This window comes from Meles meles, chromosome 1, assembly GCF_922984935.1.
Source record: "Meles meles chromosome 1, mMelMel3.1 paternal haplotype, whole genome shotgun sequence".
Lineage (NCBI taxonomy): Eukaryota > Metazoa > Chordata > Mammalia > Carnivora > Mustelidae > Meles > Meles meles.
Window position 1 is genome coordinate 110752702 of NC_060066.1, and position 19726 is coordinate 110772427.

The 19726-nt window shown below is 50.6% G+C and overlaps 1 protein-coding gene across 2 annotated transcripts; it reads left to right on the plus strand.

Annotated features, from left to right (window-relative positions):
• The first annotated feature begins 1390 nt into the window (after positions 1-1390).
• Positions 1391-17905, plus strand: ANKRD35 (ankyrin repeat domain 35). Of its 2 annotated transcripts, XM_046015445.1 has the most exons (14): positions 1391-1509; positions 6586-6716; positions 7456-7544; positions 7909-7973; positions 8779-8836; positions 9030-9100; positions 9369-9475; positions 10118-10305; positions 10941-10978; positions 11145-13160; positions 14868-14957; positions 15962-16027; positions 17205-17304; positions 17840-17905. In XM_046015445.1, exons 1-13 carry the CDS (start codon positions 1471-1473, stop codon positions 17265-17267), a joined length of 3021 nt encoding a protein of 1006 aa, XP_045871401.1. In that variant the 5' UTR covers positions 1391-1470; the 3' UTR covers positions 17268-17304; positions 17840-17905. The 2 variants fall into 2 exon arrangements, 1 of the variants encoding a protein (XP_045871401.1); XR_006819971.1 differs by lacking the exons at positions 17205-17304; positions 17840-17905 and having other exon boundaries at positions 11145-13189.
• The last annotated feature ends 1821 nt before the right edge of the window (positions 17906-19726 follow it).

Below are 19726 nucleotides of genomic sequence, written 5' to 3' on the forward strand. Positions count from 1 at the left end.
TATCAGTGAGATTTACAGGCAGTCATGAGACCCTTTAAGAGTGTAGCAACCAGGGGCACCTGGGTGGCTCAGAGGGTTAAGCCTCTGCCTTCTGCTCAGGTCATGATCTCAGGGTCCTGGGATCGAGCCCCGCATCGGGCTCTCTGCTCAGTGGGGAGCCTGCTTCCCTCTCTCTCTGCTTGTCTCTCTGCCTACTTGTGATCTCTGTCAAATAAATAAAATCTTAAAAAAAAAAAAAAGAGTGTAGCAACCATGGGGGGCACCTGGGTGCCTCAGTGGGTCAAGCCTCTGCCTTCAGCTCAGATCCTGGGATCCACCCCCTCATGGGGCTCTCTGCTCAGCTGGGAGCCTGCTTCCCCTCTCACTCTGCCTGCCTCTTTGCCTATTTGTGATCTCTCTCTGTGTCGAGTAAATAAATAAAATCTCAAAAAAGAAAAAAAAATGTAGCAACCATCACATATTTGATCCTTATTGAAACTATGCAGGCTATAGGTAAGCCTTTCCGGCTAAAGGTGAACATTTTTCTGCCTCTATCCCTCAGCAAAGGACAGACAGGCAGACCAATTAGTTGTAACTGACTGGTCAAGCAAAATTGCTGAGAATCTGAATTAAAGGGCACTGGAAATAGCGAAGATGGTTTTGCGGGTTTAACTTCAGATGGGGACTGCTTAAAATAAGAATTCTCTCCTCCCACTCTGCTGTTTTCTAACTTAGAGGTTGCGTTGCAATATTAAGTCCGATCCCGCTCCCCTCAAGCTTTGTTTCCCAGATTGCGAAGGGTCATACACCGTTCGTGCTCAGTCCTCTGCTCTGCACCACCATCTCCTCTGGTTTCCAAACAGCTCTCTTCAAAGCCTCTTCTGTGCTTGGGTTTCTGGTCCGGGAATGGGGGAAGGAAGCAGAGGTAAACTACGCGGGCCAGAGGTCTCTGGATATAATAAGAGTGTCGTCACCAGCGGATAAACGCGACAGTTGGTGACACCACAGCGCACCCAACGAATCCCGGACCTGCCGGCCTCCGGTAACGGCTCCTGGAGGGGCGGGCCCGAGGCGGGGCTTGGGGCGGAGCTGCACCTGAACCTGCGCGGAGGAGCGGGGCTGGGAGAGGAGTTTTAGCCCCTGCGGGAGTGCTACCTTCTACCGAGTGGGTTGGAGCTGGGGACCGGTTTGGTTCGGGAGAGCGAGGTTTGAGACCAAGCCCAAGTCGCCGCCAAAGACTGTGGGCTTTTTGCTTCTGCAACGTCAGAGTCGGGCAGGGCTAGGGGCGGAGTTTTAAGCCTGGTTCTCGGCTTCTTGTATCTGATTGAAGCCAGTGGGACCTGGGGCGGGACCTGGGGCGGGTCCGGGGCGGGTCCCACTTGGCTTTTGACAGCTCGCTCTTGCAAAGCCGCAGCCGAGTCCCTTGGGTTCGGGAACCTGTAGCCCGGCTCTCCGCGTGTCCCCGTCCCCCCCGCGGCCCTGGCCCCGGCCATGAAGCGCTTCTTCTCCTGCTCCAGCTCACAGGTGGCGGTAGGTGCCAAAATGTCTGGGAGGATGGGGCTGGGATCCAAGCCCTGTGGTGACAGAAGTCCTGAGTCCCGTCTTCATGCACTATCGCCTTTTCTCTTTCTGGGTCTTTCCAGCGCTTCCACTCCCGCAGTGCAAGCCTGCCGGCCCTGCCTTCCTCAAGGCCCTGTCCGCTAGCCTCTGACTTGCCTTCCTAACCTTTGCCCTTCCCAAGTTCCTTTCCGTTGGCCTTTTCTTGTCCTCCTAGCAGGTACACCCCCCAACTTCTGAGATGTTTCCTGCAGCCCCTGCCCCTTCCCAAAGGCCCTGTCTACTTTGCCATTTCCCAGTACTGAACACCTCAGAGCATCTGCCCTATCCCCAGCCCCTGTTCCGCCCCAAGTTCTGCTCTATGTCCCAAGTCCTGCCCCACAACCCCATTTTCAGTCCTGACCTGTCCTCACAATCCTCTCCCGTAGGGCTCTATCCTTGCTGTTTCCTCTCAGCCCAACAAACTCCCAGGCCCGTGCCTTCCCCAAGCCCTATTTCATAGTCTCCTCTGTCCCTGCCCCCATATCACCCCATGCCCCTTCCACTCCCATTCTCTCATCAGCACCACTGGCTCTCTGACATCATTCCAACCCTCTTTCCAATTGGTTGCTCCCACACCAGCAGTCTCCTCCTGTTTCCCCGTCAACCTCTGCCCCTCTCTTCCCAGCTGTTGTCCCACACCCCTTTTGCCCCGACTTCCATCTGCCTGCTCTCTGTGGGTTAATCTTGCAGTCTGCCATCCTGACAGGCCCTGGCAGAGGAGGCATAGCTGTCTGGCTGCTCCCCAGGGAACTGGGTAAGTTGCCCACAGAGTCCACCCTGGACAGCTCATTGCAGTGTCTGGTTATCAGACTGGTTCTTGGGCCAGTCAAGGCCTTCCACCTGCTTCTCCCCAGAATTTTCCTTCATTCTAAACCCTCATCCAGTTGCTTAGGGCTTGTACTCTCTGCTTCCCTGGACTGAGTTGGGGAAAGGTGACAGTAGGAGAAGAGGATAGGGTAGATATGTTCAGAGTTCCCAGTAGAAGTCACTCTACTCCCTCACATTCTCCCAGAACCCAACACAAGGCCGATTATAGAAGGTGGGGCACAGAGAGAGGGTGTAGCTGTTTCTTCCCTGCAGATCTCTTATAGAGAGACCTCCTATCTGGGGATGGCATTTTCTGTGGAGATTGGGATTCTGGCTCTTTTAGAAGTGAGGTAGCCAACAACCTGTGGACCTGTGGGAATATTATGCAGCCTAACCCGACTTACTGGTATCATTCATAAGCAAACATGAGAAATGCCCAGCTCACACTCTTCAAGGGCAGGCCGCAGAAGCTTGGAAGGGAGCGAGCTATGAGGCAAGAGTAGGAACTCTGTTGAGGCCTGTTCTTGTCCCACTTGCGACTGCCTCTTCACGTAGTCTCCATACGCATAGATCAACCAATCAAAATGCCTTATCTGGATGACTAGTATAGGTACCAGAAACTGAGGCAACTCAGACAGTGTCTTAACTGATAATGATTTTTTCATTCACATGGATTCTTCCCTAGTGACTGAAAGTCCTCCACACTTCCCCTCCCTTTCAGGTCTGTGGAGTCTGTCTGCCCTTAGGAGTGGGGAGATTATTTCATTTTTCCTGATTCTTCAATCCTTGGTTTCCAGTCTTTCCAAAGTTCTGGAAGGAGCAATGAACTGAATGTTGGAATTTGGAAATATCCTTCCCTCTGTTCTTCACCCCAGCTCTACAGACTTTTGGCCATGAAGACTTTCCACCCATTCCAAACTCTCTTCAGTGTAACAAGCTCATAGGAAGTAAATCAGGTGGCTTTAGAACTATCCAACTGGAAAGAAAACTGTTTTCTCAGTCAGGATGGGATCGCAAAGAGCTTAAAACTAGGCCAGTCTCAGCTGCAGATTGTTTCCTCCTGAAACTTCCTCACTCTTATGATAAATTCCTCCACTCCCTGGGTGGCTAACCACTCTGAACCCGTTTGTCAGAGAAATAGTGTGACAGGCTTTCCGGCCACTCCCAAAACCTGGTTTCCAAGTCATGCCAGCGGACTGTCCCTGCCTGTCTCCACTCCCACCCCTGGGTCCAGGGCCAAAGCCCTGCATCCTTTGATTGAGATCAGGACTGACAGTTCAGGGATCATTTTCAAATTAATCTAAATTATCCAGAATATAGGAAGACACACACACACACACCCCTAGCTCTTACGATCTCATTTTATTTTAGTCAAATAGAGGATGCCTTTGAGGGTGTCTTACATATTAGCTTACTCTGCCTATGTAGGAAGTGGACCAGAAAATAGCTTTAAACAGTTGGCGCTGAATCAGCTTGGAGGAATGTCAGTTGCATTAAAAAACAAAACAGAAAACAAACAAAAAAACTAAACTGTGAGTCAGCTCCTGGTTCCTCTAGGACAGCCTTCCCATTTCCATTCACCTGTCTTACAGGTATACCCACTCTTTCTGCTGTTGGTGTGTTCCATCTCAATAGGAAGCTTACCAGCACACAGCAAGAGATAAGGAGAGGTTGCAATTACTTCTACAAAAGCCCCCTAATCTTGGCTGCGGCAATACAAAGCTTATCCTTGTTTTTGACTCTGCTGATTAAAGTGGTGATTGCTCCCCTGAGGCTGGGATGGTAATCCAGGGCGTCTTTTCTGGAGGCGCTGGGATGAGCGGTAGATGGATTTGGAATTCGGAAGCATCCCTCTGTCCTTCTTCACCCTAGCTCTGCAGAGGTTTGGCCATGATGAATTTTCCATCTCTTCTAAATTCTTAGTAGAACAAGATTATAGGAAGTAAGTCAGGCAGACTTAGAGCTATCTAGCTGGAAAGAAAAGTAGCTACTATGCTAAGGAGCCCCTTTACTGTCTCTACAGCTTGGCCGTTTTACGTCGGCTGATACGGAGCAAGAGCTCTTCCTCTCGCTCCCCTGTACAGAGAATTCTGACCCCTGAATTGCTGGCATATCCAAAATGTGCCCAGCAATGCTGGGAAGGATGGGGATTGGGATTAGCTTTTATCATGCCCTGACTCTGTGGCCTGTTACATCACTAGGGAACTGAGGTTCAAAGAATTTGTTTCATGCCAAAATTCACAAAGATAGAAAGTGTTAGAAGCAGGATTTTAAATAGACAACTTCAGACTGAGGTGAGCTGATGGCAGTGTCCCGTGGGGGAGATATAATTATAGCTTCCAGTTTTGTTTTGTTTTTGTTTTTGTTTTTGTTTTTTGAGGCTAACTGGTCCCCAAGGGACATTAGATGATATTATTCCTAGGTCCCAAAGTCTATTTGGTATAGGGAGAAGTCATTTGGCTTATTTTGTCCTTTGAGAATCAACCTGTTTGGAGACTCTTCTCTCTGCAGGGAGTAGCGTCTGGGGGTGGGTGGCTTTGGCCTGGAGGCAGTCTTTGACTGGTTACATGGTAATAAGGAAACCTTCTTCCAGAGCTCTGTAGCAGTGTGTGTGGTCTGGTGGTGCGAACCGGGAGTGGGCGCCAGGTGGCCTGGGTTCTAGTCTCAATTTTGCCCCTGTTTTGTGGTGTGATCTGGGACAGTTATCCATCCTCAGTGTGCTTCAGTTTCTTCTGCTCTCAGATAGATCCAATTATACCAGCCCTAACTCCTTTCCAGGGATGCTGAGAGGCTAATCAAAATAGCACTGGAAAGGACTGTGAAGAATTACAAGAATTACCTTAGAATCCACCTAGCCTGAGATCATTTTATGGCTTGGGCATTTCGAAACTTCCCTGTTTTTGCTACATAATTTGCCCTGGCTGGGAAAACAGTATTTGAAAATTGGTTATTTGGTTTCTGCAGACCCTATTTTTTCCCCACCTCCTCCCAAGGCCTCTTTCTTGTTGAGATTACACCTCATAAACTCTAAGGTGCCACCAGCAATCCTTCACCACTTCCTGTTTGGTTATAAGAATACCATACCCTTGTATGGCCTTTTCCAGTTTACGAAGAGATTTTATATACCTTATATGAGGTTAGCTCACTTAATGCTCACAACGTGATGAGGTAGTTATTATTTCCCACATGTCAAAGATGAGGACACAGAGGTGTTCAATCGCTTACCCTGGGTCACATAGCTGAGAAAGTAGCTGACCTAGGCCTTCACCTCAGGCCTGCTGACAAAATATTCATCCAGGAGTCTTTTCACCATCCTACAGACTTTTGCATCCCTTCTTCCTTTCCCTTCCTCTTTCTGGATCCAACCAGGCCTTTCTGGGCTTTCAGCCCTGGGTGTTTTTACACAGCTGCCTCTCATGCCCTGTGATACCTCAATTATTGTAATTACCCCCACCATCTGCAAAAAGTCAAGCTGGAATGATAGAACAATGCAAGCCCAGGTGTGGCTGTTGCTGGGGACAGCTGCTCCCTGCCAGGGAAAAGAGGAGGGAGGGTAGGGGAGAAAGGAGCAGGGGAGCTCCACAGGCCTAGCCAGAGACCTATCTCTGCCTTTAGGTGGTTGTACTTTGGAAGGGGAAGGGCAACCAGCTGAAGGGCATAAAGGGCATAGAAATGTGACTGGAAAAAAGAAACTCTGCTCCCTCTCCCAGTTTTGGGGCCCAATGCCCAAAGGCAGAGATGTAATGGCTGGGTATTTGGGCTCCTAGCTGTAATGTGAAGCTGGGTGCCTTGACTTCTCATAAATCTGAGGACAAGAGGCAGAACAGCCTGGGGAGGCAAGAGGTAATGTGAGCCCCATCAGGAGTGGTCAGCGTGGCTCAGTTTGCTCCAGCAAGACCCAGAGAGGAAAGGGGAAAGGAGTCATGGCTGGGATCACTCTGAGCATGCACACCTAACCCCAAAAGTCACGTGATGACTTAAAAAAAGGACATCTAAATACTACATTTCAGTGCTAGAACATGATTTTTAATCTAGGAGTCCAAGCACTTATTGCCCCAGGGCTGACAAAGGCCAGCAATAGTCTCTCAGCGGCATATGGATGTCCCTTTTCCTTTGCCGGGCACCCTAACCATCTCCTCCCTTCCTTTTCCCACCCCACTCCTGCCCCCTATGTTCACACAACCCATGGCTCCTGACCAGGTGGAGAGATGGAACCGCCGTGATCAGAAGCTGCTGGAGGCGGTGCAGCGGGGGGATGTGGGGCGTGTGGCTGCCCTGGCCTCGAGGAAGTCAGCCCGGCCCACCAAGCTGAACTCGAATGGCCAGTCCCCGTAAGTGAGCCCTCCCAAGACCCCCCGCCCCCCGTGATATGTGGTTCCCATTAAAAGCCTTAAACCCCGAAGGAGATAAGACCCAGGAAGCCCTACGTCCCCAGAGCCGTTTTTGTCTTGACCAGCAAGCGTGTCCATCAGCGTTTGTTTGCTACACACCAAGGGCTGCACACAGTGAGGGAAGAGACATTGTCTCTGAATCCCACCCATCTCACAGTCCGGATTGACAGAACTGCCACCCCCCTCCAAAAAAAGGAAAAGAAAAAGCAGAAAAGGACATAAAGCCCATGAAACAAACAGAAAACAGGTACACTCATTAAAGATGGCGTCTATTTATTACGCAAGTAGGAGGGTGTGTAGCTTGGGAAATTAGGAACAAAGTGGTAGTGGCCATGAGTGTCACATGGCTGGATGGAGTGATTGGGATGAGAGGGATATTATCCCTTGTCCCTTCCAGTGTCCAGCCCTCTTTTGTGTTCCCTGGACATCCCTGCAATAGTCTAGCTTGCTCGAGACCTATGGCTCTCATTTCTGTCTTTGCTTCCAGCCTCCTCTGGCTTTGTGACAGTAGGCCACAGAGTCTTTTCCTCAGAAAGTCAGGCTATAGGGGAACTTCCCTGTCTAGTTTTGGGACTGGCTTTGGGGTGAAGGAGCATAGCAGGTAGTGCTTATGAATATTCTTGTAGCTCTCATCCCCCAGTCCCCTCATCCTTCTGCCCCTTGGCCTTGATTCTGGCAGGTTCCATCTGGCAGCCTCCAAAGGCCTGACAGAATGTCTAACTATACTGCTTGCGAACGGGGCTGACATCAACAGCAAGAATGAGGATGGTGAGTTAGACCGCGCATTGGGCCCCAAGGCGGGCCTCTCCCTTTAGAGCAACAGTGGTGTGGGATGGGGCAACTCCTGGAGGTTCCAAGTGTAGCCCCCTACTTCTCTCCTCATCAGTTCTGGCCAGCATCCTCCCAGGGCTCTCCTCCCTGCAAGCTGGCTTTACCTCAACCCCCACTCCCACCTCCACTGCAGGTACCAGGCACTTGGGGAACAGGAATTTCTGGCCCCACGGGGCTGGGGCTGAGAGCTCCTCTCTCTAATCTCCCCCTGATTATCTGTGCGTCTTTTGCCTTCCCTCCCTGTGAGTCATCAGCATGCGTGGGGCCACCCATCTTCCATCTCCCCTCTTTCTCTTTCCAGGAAGCACGGCCCTGCACCTGGCCACCATCTCCTGTCAGCCACAGTGTGTCAAAGTTCTGCTGCAGGTAGGAGCAACCTCTCAGCACTGCTTTAGTGAAGGGAACAAGTGGGCCCAGTATCTTCTATCTTGTTCGTGTAGTCACATGCGCTATTGGGTCAAATGGACCACTCTCCTCCCCAGTAAGACAGGTGGTAATCCTGCACTCATCAGTTCACAAGCATTTAGGTAACACCTACTATATGCGGATACCATGCTTAAGGTGGCCCTTGAGGGCAGGTCAGAAAGCAGAGTTCCCCGGGGGACTGCTGGCCAATCCTCTGTAAACCATCAGCAGAGGCCTGCGTGGACGGAGTGCTGAGTGGCTGGACAGGTGGAAGGAGGACAGAGGTGTTCAAATTCATCCATACTTCCACTGTCTGCTTTTAAGGGATTTGCAGTCTAGGAGCACTAAGGGAAATATATAAGTGAAATGACACACAGAAAATCCAGAAACCGGTTTCCAAAAGTGCAAAAGGCACAGTTCAGCAGGCCACTAGGCAAATGGCTGTTCTGCTTTTGTTCTTCCTGGACCTTTCCAAGTTCCCCAATGCTTATCCTGATATAGTGGACTCAGATACCATTTTCCCTAACACGCTTATTGATCTATCATCTGATTTTTCTTAGGCCTTAGGTTTAAGAACTGGGGCTGAAATTCAAGGCTGCCTATAATCTGCAAGGAGTGGACTGGCTCCCCTAGTAGTTGGCCAGAGCCATGGTCCTCCTTCCCCTCCCCGTAGTGCTATGGAAGTTGGGGAGCCAACGGGAGGGGGGTATGGGATAAGGATGGTACCGCCATGCCCCATGCTGCTTCCCTTTGTGGCTGTTTGCAGCACGGTGCCAACGAAGATGCTGTGGACGCAGAAAATCGTAGTCCATTGCACTGGGCAGGTGTGTGCCAGGGGACAGGGGGTGGGGGTTGGGGGGAAGCAGGGCTGCAGGCACCATGGAGCAGAAGGCAGGGGGTGGGGGATGACATTTGGAGAGCAGGATAGATTGAATGGTTGGAGGGAATGCTGGGTTATAGTCTAACTAAGTGTCCTTCCTGCTTCACCTTAACCCAACCATCCCTCAATCCTCCTAGCCTCCTCTGGCTGTGCCTCCAGTGTGCTCCTGCTGTGTGACCATGAAGCCTTCCTGGATGTCCTGGATAATGTGAGTGTCTGCTGGGCAGGGCCCTGCCCAGGGAGACTGCTGCTCTCTCTGAGTTTGACTGGCTAAGCTCTGGGACGGGGAGGGTGGGGCAAGGGGGGCATGTCTCCTCTTCCTTCTCCCCCTGCTCCTCCTCCTTTCCCTCCCAGGAGAGTTTTTTTTTTGGGGGGGGGAGGAGGGCTTTTCTTTTGGAGAGGTGTCGGGAGAGGGCATTTGGTAGAATTGTCAAGCCCCTGGCTCCTCGTGACCTCCCTTCCCACAATCTGTGCAGGACGGAAGGACACCCCTGATGATTGCATCACTGGGGGGTCATGCAGCTATCTGCTCACAGCTACTGCAGAGAGGTGCCCGAGTTAATGTCACAGACAAGGACGACAAGTGAGCCTTCCCCATCTCCCCAGCCCAAACCCAGGCATTGACCACTCTAGAAAGGAGCCACTGGGCAAACGTGTGTGTGCGCGCATGCGCGCACGTGTGTGTGTGTGTGTGTGTGTGTGTGTGTGTGTGTGTGTGTGTTTTGCGGAAGAAAGATTGGTCTCTGTTTTCCTGGGAAACTTCTTCCTTCTGAGCAGTTGTTTGGAAGAGCTACATGCTGCTTTGCACTTTTCCTCTCCGGGAGCAGAGAAAGTTTTACTTAGACTTTCCTATTCAGCTGCTACCACCGCCATCTTCCCAGTATAGATGACCCTGGAAGTCGAATCAATACTTCTGGATCCATTAGTTCAATTTACTGGTTTCAAACCACCATCTAAACAATGGGATCCTTTTTCCAATAAAGAATTTATGTGGAACCTCAATAAAGAAATATGAAAATAGGGCCCTTCTACTTGGCTCCTGGCTTTCTGATGCTGCAGCTCCAAGGAAGGGTGGTCTGGTCTCATGCCTTGTTGTTGGCTGGTGTGGGTCTGTGGTTCTCCTTGCCACACAGAGTGAGATCTGACTCTGTGAGTGGAATTTCTAGAACCAGGACTCCTGGATTTCCTGGGAAAAGCCTTTGCCCAGCTTTGTCCCCACTCACAGATCAGCTCTGATCCTGGCCTGTGAGAAAGGCAGCGCCGAGGTGGCCGAACTGCTCCTGAGCCATGGGGCAGACGCAGGGGCGATGGATGGCACAGGGCATGACGCTCTGCATTATGCTCTTCGCACTCAAGACAAAGTGTTGTGTCGGCTGCTGCGGCAGGCTCTGAACCGGCGAGGGCAGCGGGGAGGTAAAGCTGAGTCCCTTTTGTAACTTCACAATTCTCCTCGAGAGCCTTAGCATCCAGGAAGCTGCTTAGAATGCCATTTATTCTCATAGAAATAATCCCTCTGACCAAGAATTTTCACTTGAGTTAAGAGTTTAACTTATTGATTGCTGCTACTGTGAAATGACCCTAAATTCCCAAAGCATGGTCGCAAAAGTCCTTAATGCAGCCTTGTGTCCCTCGGAAGGCAACTCTGGCTTGACTACCTCTATGTTTATGAGTTGTGATTGTTCATCTATTTGTGTGGTTTGCCGGTCACCCTCCATCTCCCTTGCTAGACTGGAAAGCCCTCAGATGACAGGCCACTGCTGTTTTGCTCCACACTGAGATCCTGGTGCCCCCTCAGTGCCTGGCACCATGCCCACTAAATAAGCGAGCAAACAAAATGAACAATCTGGCCTGTCTCCAGGATAAGGGAACCAAGTATGCTGGATGCTTGGGGACCCAATCAACAGGGGTAGTTCCCGGCACCATGAAGACATGTGTGGGAAGGGTCCTCACACTGGGGGAATGTTCTTCTCAGAAAAAGTCTGAAGATAAAGCATGGGCTAGAAGAGGACCTGTCTCCACTCTCACTTTCCCTGTGATTTCTTGCATAGGTCAGGGGCTTGTTCAACATCCAGATCTTGCATCCCAGGTAAGACCCTACATGCCTTTTGCTTCCGACCCACCCTAGGCTGTCCCACTGGGGTTTTCCCTAGGTAGTGATTCTTGGGGGCATCAAGAGAGTCTAAGAGAAGAAAACCCCTCCTGGGTCTTGGCTAGCTGCCTGCCTTTATTTCACTATTCCTTTTTCTATGTAGGCCTCCCTATCTGGGCCTCAGGTGGGTTCTCCACCTAAGAGCCCGTGGAGAGCAGAGCCCGAGGAGGAGCAGGAGGAAGAGGAAGAGGAAAACCCATGCCCAGATGAGTGGAGGTGGAAGTATGAAGAGGAGCAGAGGAAGGTTTCTCAGTTGGAGCAGGAGCTGGTGCGAAAGACTGAAGAGGTGAAGGCGAAGGCTGCAGCCTACCTGTGCCTGGAGAACCAGATTCGAGAGCAGGTGCAGGAGCTGGGGCTCCTCCTAGCTCAAGAGCCTGGAGCTCCCAGAGGGCAGGGCTCTAGTCTTCGGCCTGGAGGAGATGGCATGGAACAGGGCTGTCCCTTGGGCCTGCTGGCTGAGCGCATTCAAGAGCTAAGGAAACAGCAGCAGGCAGCAGCTGCAGTGGCAACCAAACCAGCATTAGCTTCTAAGAAGGCTGAGGATTCAGCCTCGGGGGGCATTCAGCATGAAGCCCAAGGAAGGCTCCAGCCTGAAGAACAAGAGCCACCCCAGAGTCCAAGGTGTGGGACCGCTGGGAAAGCCACAGGACAGCAGCTGAGTGCCAATGGTGGACAGGCCCTTGGCCGGGATGGTACTGACAAGCCATGTGCTGGTCAGAAAGAGAGGCCCCAGGCCCCTGGGGCTGACCCGATAGGCACAGTGGCTGAACCCATGGACCCAGCAGCCATGAATCAGCTCCTGCTACAGCTGAGGGAGGAGGTGGCTGCCGTGTGGCGAGAAAAGGATGCTGCCCGGGGGGCTTTGTCAAGACCGGTCCTGGAGGGGGCTCTGGGGACACCCCAGGCGGAGGCTGCAGCCGCTGCTTGGGAGAAGATGGAGGCCAGGCTAGAGCAGGTGCTGGTGAGGCTGGATCGGGCAAAGGCAGGATTACAGGGCAAACCTCAGGCCCCTGCCCAGGAGCCCAGAGAGGGAGCCCCAAAGGCAGGCCTGGTGACCATCACCAAAGAGAATGAAGGGAAGGAGAAGAAGGCTCCTGTCGCCCAGGGAGAGCTTTTGGGGGCCCCTGGAGGGGAACGGCTACCCGGAGGCGGTCCGGCTAAGGGCCAGCTGGAGAAGGAGGTAGCAGCACTGAGACGGAGCAATAGCAACTTGCTGGAGGAACTGGGGGAGCTGGGGCAGGAGAGGCAGCGGTTGCAGGGGGAGCTGCAGTCCCTGAGCCAGCGGCTCCAGCGGGATTTCGTTCCCAAGCCAGAGGCGCAGGTCCAGCTGCAGCAGTTGCGGCAGAGTGTAGGGCTGCTGACTGACAAACTGGCCATGGAGAAGGCGGCCACCGAGCAGCTGCGGAAGCGCCTGGCCTCCCAGAGCAGTGGCCTCCAGGGACTGTGGGACTACCTGCCACCAGACCTGGTGGACAAGGGGAGTGCTGGGCACACGGCGGCAGAGCCCCTGGAGGAGCTGCAGGCCTGCATCAGCACCCTGGTGGAGCAGCACCGCGAGGCCCAGAAGGGGCTGGCTCGCCTGGAGGAGGAAAACCAGCAGCTGCGGGGGACTCCGGCCCCACGCGGGGGGCTGGGCGCCTTGTCAGAGGCCCCTGCACCGCCCCAGGTGGCAGCTCTGGAGCAAGATCTGGGGAAGCTGGAGGAAGAGCTGCGGGCCGTCCAGGCCACGATGAGCGGGAAAAGCCAGGAGATCGGGAAGCTGAAGCAGCTGCTCTACCAGGCCACAGAGGAAGTGGCCGAGCTGCGGGCCCGGGAGGCTGCTAGCCTGCGGCAGCACGAGAAAACGCGCGGTTCGCTGGTGGCCCAGGCTCAGGCTTGGGGCCAGGAGCTGAAGGCCCTGCTGGAAAAGTATAACACAGCATGCCGGGAGATGGCTCGGCTGCGCCAGGCGGTGGCAGAAGAGCGGCGGCGGAGCGGGGACTTGGCGACACACGCGGCCGAGCAGGAGCGCCAGGCGGGCGAGCTGCGGGCGCGCTCCCAGCAGTTTGAGCAAACAGCCGAGCAGTTCAAAGACAAGGTGGACCATCTCATTGGGGCTTGCCGGGACAAGGAGGCCAAGGTGAGCAGGCCGGGCAGCCGGCAGGGAAAGTAAGTAGCTGTGTGTGTGTTTAGGGGGTTGTTAGCCTGCCTCTGTCTTTGTGTTGTCAGCTTAATACCTGTAACGGAGCACCTGTGGTTTGCAAGGACGGTTGTGTTCCCTGGCATCGCCTCTTGCGTCTCGTTTCTCGTTTCTCCAGGATTTGGGGTTGATACTGGCGGTGAGGCTAAGGTATAAACAGAAGAGAGAAGGGGGCTTAAGTGTTACAGTTGGGGATTCAGGGTTCAGAAGCAGTGCGGTTGGAGCCAGCTAGCTACTGCCCTGGAGGGATTATGGTTATGAGCACTTTCACTTAAAAAGTAGATTAGCCTAGGTTGCTGGGGTTTTGCTAGGGTTCTGGGGAGGTAACTGAGGGGCTGATGGGGGTTAGAAAAGTAGACTAGCCTCTAGCTCCTCTTCTCTTCCCCTCCCCCCACCCACTTCAGTCAGAGGGAGTTCTACAGATTTCCATTGGCAAAGAGAACACCAAAGCAAAAAACGTTTGAAAACCACTGTGTTAGAAACCGGAGTTTCCCAAGGATTGCTCCAGAACTCAGTGTAAAGGCTGTACGTTTCTAGGAGGCATGTTTTATGAATCTTAAAAAATCCATTTATGAATGAATTTAGTAATTTCATTTATTTATTTATAAGATTTTATTTATTTGACACAGAGAGAGAGACAGCCAGAAAGGGAACACAAGCAGGGGGAGTAAGAGAGGGAGAAGCAGGATCCTGGGGCTCTCTGCTCAGTGGGGAGCCTGCTTCCCCCTCTCTCTCGCTGCCTACCTCTCTGCTTACTTGTGATCTCTATCAAAATAAATAAATAAAATTTAAAAAAAGATATAGGAAGTATATGTTTTGTATATTACAGAGGGCATACAAACAGAAGGAATGTTATACAGAATAGCAATCAGTGTGCAGTGGGGCTAATTAAAGAAAGGAGGAATTTTGTGTTGGTGTTGAAGGAAAAGATGATGTACATAAATGGGCAAAAGAAAATAGTGTAGTCTGACATTGGACTTGAAATTCAGTTTCAAAACTTACTGCTTGATCTTGGGAGAGTTCTCTAAAGCCCCCAAGTCTTATCTAAGCCTCAGTTTTCTCATCTCTACTATGGGGATAATGATAGGGTTGTCAGGAAGATTACATTAATAAGACATTATATTTAAAATACTAGAAATGCTTTTTGGTAAATGGTAGCACTCAATAAATAAAAGTTAGCTATTTTTATAATTCCTACTGCCACCATTCCTATTACTGCTTGTTATCAGTAACCAAGTTTGTGCCTCAGTCTCACAAACCACAAAAACAAAACTCATTTCTTATTTCTTGGTGGTCAACAGCCATGAGTAGGGCAGGATCCAGTCCAGACTTTAGAGCATGGGCCATGAATTCAAAGAGATCTTGGTTCAAATCATTATTTCATTACTTACTAACTGTATGATTTTGACAAGTTACTTAAGTCGGTCTCATCTACAAAATGTGAATACTAATACTTCCCTCAGTGAAGTATTGTTCTTCTCAGAACAGAAGAGGAAATGTCTTGAGTATTAATTGAGACAATGTGTATAAAAGTACCTGGCATATATTACATACCCACTAAAAGGAAACTGACCTTGACCGTGGGTGGTATTGGTGTGGGAAATGACTTGGGCCACTTTGGTTGGCTTTCTTTTCTTGTGGCATCAGATCAAGGAATTGTTGAAGAAGCTGGAGCAGCTTTCAGAGGAGGTCTTAGCGGTTCGGGGAGAAAATGCTCGCCTTGCCCTACAGCTTCAGGTATGTTCTGGTCCTCAGGGAAACAGACACTGCTAGAGAAGGGGGTGGCCAGTGGAAGTGATGCATGTGTGGGAAAGAGTCTAGGAATTGTAGAGGTCAGGCAGTGGTCTAGGCTGGGCCAGTGGTGGGCCAAGGGAGCCTACTTGGCATAGCTGACCACTTCTTTCTTCTTTTTTAATTTTTAAATTTTTGTTTAAATTAATTTCATTAACATATAGTGTATTATTTGTTTCAGGAGTAGAATTTAGTGATTTATCAGTTGCATACAACACCCAGTGCTCATTCCATCAAGTGCCCTCCTTAGTGCCCATCACCCAATTACCCCATCCCCTCACCCACCTTCCCTCCAGCAACTCATTATATTGTTCTCTATAGTTAAGGGTCTCTTATGTTTTGCCTCCCCCTCTGTTTCTATCTTATTTTATTTGTCCTTCCCTTCCCCTATGTTCATCTGTTTTCTTAAATTCCACATCTGAGTGAAATTATATGGTATTTGTCTTTTTCTGACTGACTTATTTTGATTAGTATAATACACTCTAGTTCCACCCCCATAGTTGCAAATGGCAAGATTTCATTCTTTTTGATGGCTGAGTAATATTCCATTATATAATCTCTATATCTCTATAGATATAGATATCGATATAGATATATACCACATCTTTATCCATTCATCTGTCGATGGACATTTGGGCTCTTTCCATAGTTTGACTTTTGTGGACATTCCTGCTATAAACATTGAGTGCATGTGCCTCTTCGAATCACTGTGTTTGCATCCTTTGCATAAATAACTAGTAGTGCAATTGCTAAATCCTAGGGTGGTTCTATTTTAACTTTTTCGGGAATCTCCATACTGTTTTCCAGAGTGGCTGCACCAGTTTGCGTTCCCACCAACAACTGACCACTTCGTTCTATTTTTCCTCATCCTTGGCGGAGGGTGGTAGTATGTGTGTCAGGGTGGGTGTGCTAGGGTGGGCACAAGATCTCTCACTGATGCTCACTCCCAGGATTCCCAGAAGAATCACGACGAGATCATCTCCACCTATAGGAACCATCTGTTGAACGCTGCGCAGGTGAGCATGGGAGGAGGTAGAGACAGCACACTGGGCGGGGGGGGGGGGGGTTGCATTTGGGATCTCTCCTCTTACCTGCATATACCTGTCATTTCTTGGAAATTTGAACTTTACTTTTTTTTTTTTTTAAGATTTTATTTATTTGGCAGAGAGAGAGCGATCACAAGTAGGCAGAGAGGCAGGCAGAGCGGGGGGGGGGGTTGATGGGGGGGAAGCAGGCACCCCGCTGAGCAGAGAGACCAATGTGGGGCTCGATCCCAGAACCCTGGGATCATGACCTGAGCCGAAGGCAGAGGCTTAACCCACTGAGCCATCCAGGCGCCCCTGGACTTTATTTTTTTAAATACTTTATTTATTTGACAGAGATCACAAGTAGGCAGAGAGGCAGGTGGGGGGATGGAGGAAGCAGGCTCCCTGCTGAGCAGAGAGCCCAATGAGGGGCTCAATCCCAGGGTCCTGGGATCATGACCTGAGCCGAAGGTAGAGGCTTTAACCCACTGAGCCACCCAGGCGCCCCCGGACTTTATTTTTTAAAAACAGATTTCATTTATTTATTTGACACAGAGAGAGAGACAGTGAGGAAGGGAACATAAGCAGGGGGAGTGGGAGAGGGAGAAGCAGGCTCCCCACAGAGCAGGGAGCCCTACTCAGGGCTCAATCCCAGCTACTTAGCCACTTGGGCACCCTGGAAAGTTGGACTTTAAATGTTCCAGCGCCAGGTCTCTGGATCTCCTTAGGTAGATCAAGACAGGTTTTGCATGAATCTGAGTGGGGAGAAGTGTTTGTCCCTCCTTGTCAATTCCCTGGTCTACTGGAAGGCCTTTTCCTGTCCCTTATGCCCTTTCTCAGTTTTAGCCTAAGCCAAATTATCCCTCACTGAGGAAGAAGAGATGGGTCGTTTGCTCCTTTGTTAGGAAGAATGATAGCTACAAAGAATTGAACACTTGTTGTCTATCAGGTGTTCTGCTTCATATTCACTGTCTTTTTTTTTTAAACCCTCACAGCAGTCCCAGCAAGTAGACATCATTATCTTCCTTGTAAAGACTAGGAGAAGTCACACACTGTAAACCAGGGCACAGAGGAAAGAGCTTTCCACGAAACCACAGAACGTTCCCTTGCCTGTCTCTCTTCATTTCCTGTTCTTCATCTCCTTTTCCTTCCTTCCCGCCACTTACAGGGCTACATGGAACAAGATGTGTACAATATTTTGCTGCGTATCCTCAGCATCCAGGAGGAGTGAGACAGCTATGCCCTGAGGGATGTGCGATTTCTCTGTGGTGAGTTGTGGGTCTGGGTGATGAGGGAAGGAACTCAGAGAAAGGACTTGGGCAAAGAGGCTTAGGGATGGGACTTGGAGTCTCCTTTTGCCCCAGGCAGTGGTGGCTGACACTGGGAAGCACTGAGGGGTGTGGAGCATTTGAAGTGAGATTAATTGAGAAGACACAATCTGGGGACTCCCTGGGTAGAGGCAGAATCAGGGAATAGGTAGACTGAAGGGGTCTCATGTGGGACGATGAGGACTGAAAAGCCTGGCTGAGTGGCTCTCCTAAGGCCCAGGCTAGAGACAGCCATGGTAACAGAGTGGCAAGGAGTGGTTTGCTAGGGCGGGACTCTGGAACCCCAGACTCTCTCCTTCACTTGCATACCATTCATTCAGAGGGTAGTCACCTCTGACTCTTGTTGCTGCCCCTGTGCACATGGCTATCTTCTCCCGTCCAGGTGGCTGACATCCCGTTTTGCATCTTGTCATGGGTGGGAGGAGACTAGGGAGGTGGAAATGCGTGCATTTCACCCTTGAATTTCTTCTTTCAGGGAGTAAGAGTGTCCCTGGCCACCAGAGGCTCCACCAGGTTGGGGAGGAGGAGGGAGCAGTTGGTGGGGATGGGTGGGTGGGGTTTCACCTGACATTATGGACCCCAAACCCGAAAACCTGAAGCCTGGAGTCAGCATGGATAAGACCAGAGGAGGGGCGCATGGAGGCCAGCTCTATGGAAAAATAAAGCAGGAGACATGTAGTGTTGCGTGTCATGGTTTTCTCTGCTTAAAGGGGAGTGAGGGGAGGAATCTTTCTCATTCCTTTTTTTTTTTTTTTAAATCACAAATGGCTCCAAAAGTCTGCAGCTTTCAAACTTGGATTATGATCCACAGTAAGAAATACGCTTTGTATCGTAGTGCATATATCTGAAATAGTATTTACCCTTAGTATTTTCACTCTATGATAGTCTCTGCTGTTACACTCCAGCAAAAAATATTGCTCACAATACACCACTAATGGGCCAAGACCCACAGTGAAAATAGAGATGGACACTCTTTCTCAAATCTGTCTCTAATCTTTTTTCTCTGTCTTGCGATTCCTGCGTCCACTATCTTTTTTAAGAAGGAGAAATTGAGAGACCTGGATTTCCCTCAAGCTGTACAATCTAAAATATTTGATCCTGTGTCATACCCTGTATCTAGATCTGAGGCACAAGGGCCCACGTGGTCTGAGTTCTTTGCCCAGGTACAAAGTGAGGTGAAAAGTCGGGTTCCTGGGAAAGGGAGGAAGGGATACTCAGAGCTGATTTCTTCCCTCCAGTTCTGTTAGACTGAATAAAATGTATCTCTTTTGCCCGCTTCCCATGGGTCTCCTCCCCTTCCTGTCCCTCCACCCGCCACACTGCCAGGTGAGAGAGAGGCAGCGAATTCCTCCCCAATCTGGAACTTCGGTTTGGATCCCTCCCTGGGCCTTCTCCCAGCCCGTCCCCTGCTGGGTTTTGCTGGGTAGGAGGCCTAGGTTTGGCTGTAGAGAGCCAGACTGGGTTGGAAGGAGAGTGGGGAGGGGCTGCCACGGAAGACGGAGCCACCCAGGGCTGTAGGGGGGTTTAGCCCAGAAGAGAGTAGCTGTGTAGATTGCATCCTAGAGAAGATGAGGATCAGCTTTGGGATTTGTATGGACGGACACAGGACTGCTTTAAAGCAGGAAGAATAGAGATAGGAGGGGTTGATGGGGGAAAGAGAGGGTACAGCTGCCGGAGGAAGGGCATCAAAAGATCCAAGTTCCCCATGAAGGGGAACAGATCCTCTCTTTTCCTTCTTGCTCTTTGAGTTACCAAAGAATATAAAAGGACTATTACAATCATTATTTATGGAGTGTGGGGGTGGGAAGAATGAAAAAACCGCTGAGAGAGAGAGAAAGGGGGAGGAGTCCACACAGGGGGAGAGTGTTTGGCTAAGTTCAAGTGTGAGTTAGGAGGCAGCTTTGGTAGTGGAAACTGATCCCAGATGGCTGAGCTGTGGGAATGGTCAGTGGTGTGAATACTAACACAGGATGGAACGTTCCCAGCCCCTGGTCTTTCCAAACCATCTCCCTCTGTATAACCCCATAAATCCTTACCCAACAACCCCAAGCCCTGAAATTTTCCTTGATTTCATAAACAAATCTTTGTTTCCTAAAGTAACTCTAGTCCTACTGTTCTCCCCATTCCTCCTAGGCTATCTGTCTAATGGGACTTAGGTGGGTACCTCCTACTCCTTTTTCTCTTCCTTGTTTCTCAGGCTTCAGATGTAGGAGTATATGGGTGAGCATAGGTGAAGCGCGGTCACCACGATGGGGTCAGACTGTATCTTTGAATGCCTCCAATCAGAACATGGTCCTCCAATCAGAACATGGTCCTGATTTGTAGTTTCCCTCTTTTGTCAGATAACAATTCATTAAACTGA

Excerpts from the sequence above, each read along its gene's own strand:
- ANKRD35 (XM_046015445.1), top strand. The coding sequence starts at position 1,471 with ATGAAGCGCTTCTTCTCCTGCTCCAGCTCACAGGTGGCG. Across the intron at positions 6,717-7,455 it reads AACTCGAATGGCCAGTCCCC|GTTCCATCTGGCAGCCTCCA; the intron begins GTAAGTGAGCCC and ends TGATTCTGGCAG. Across the intron at positions 7,545-7,908 it reads CAACAGCAAGAATGAGGATG|GAAGCACGGCCCTGCACCTG; the intron begins GTGAGTTAGACC and ends TTCTCTTTCCAG.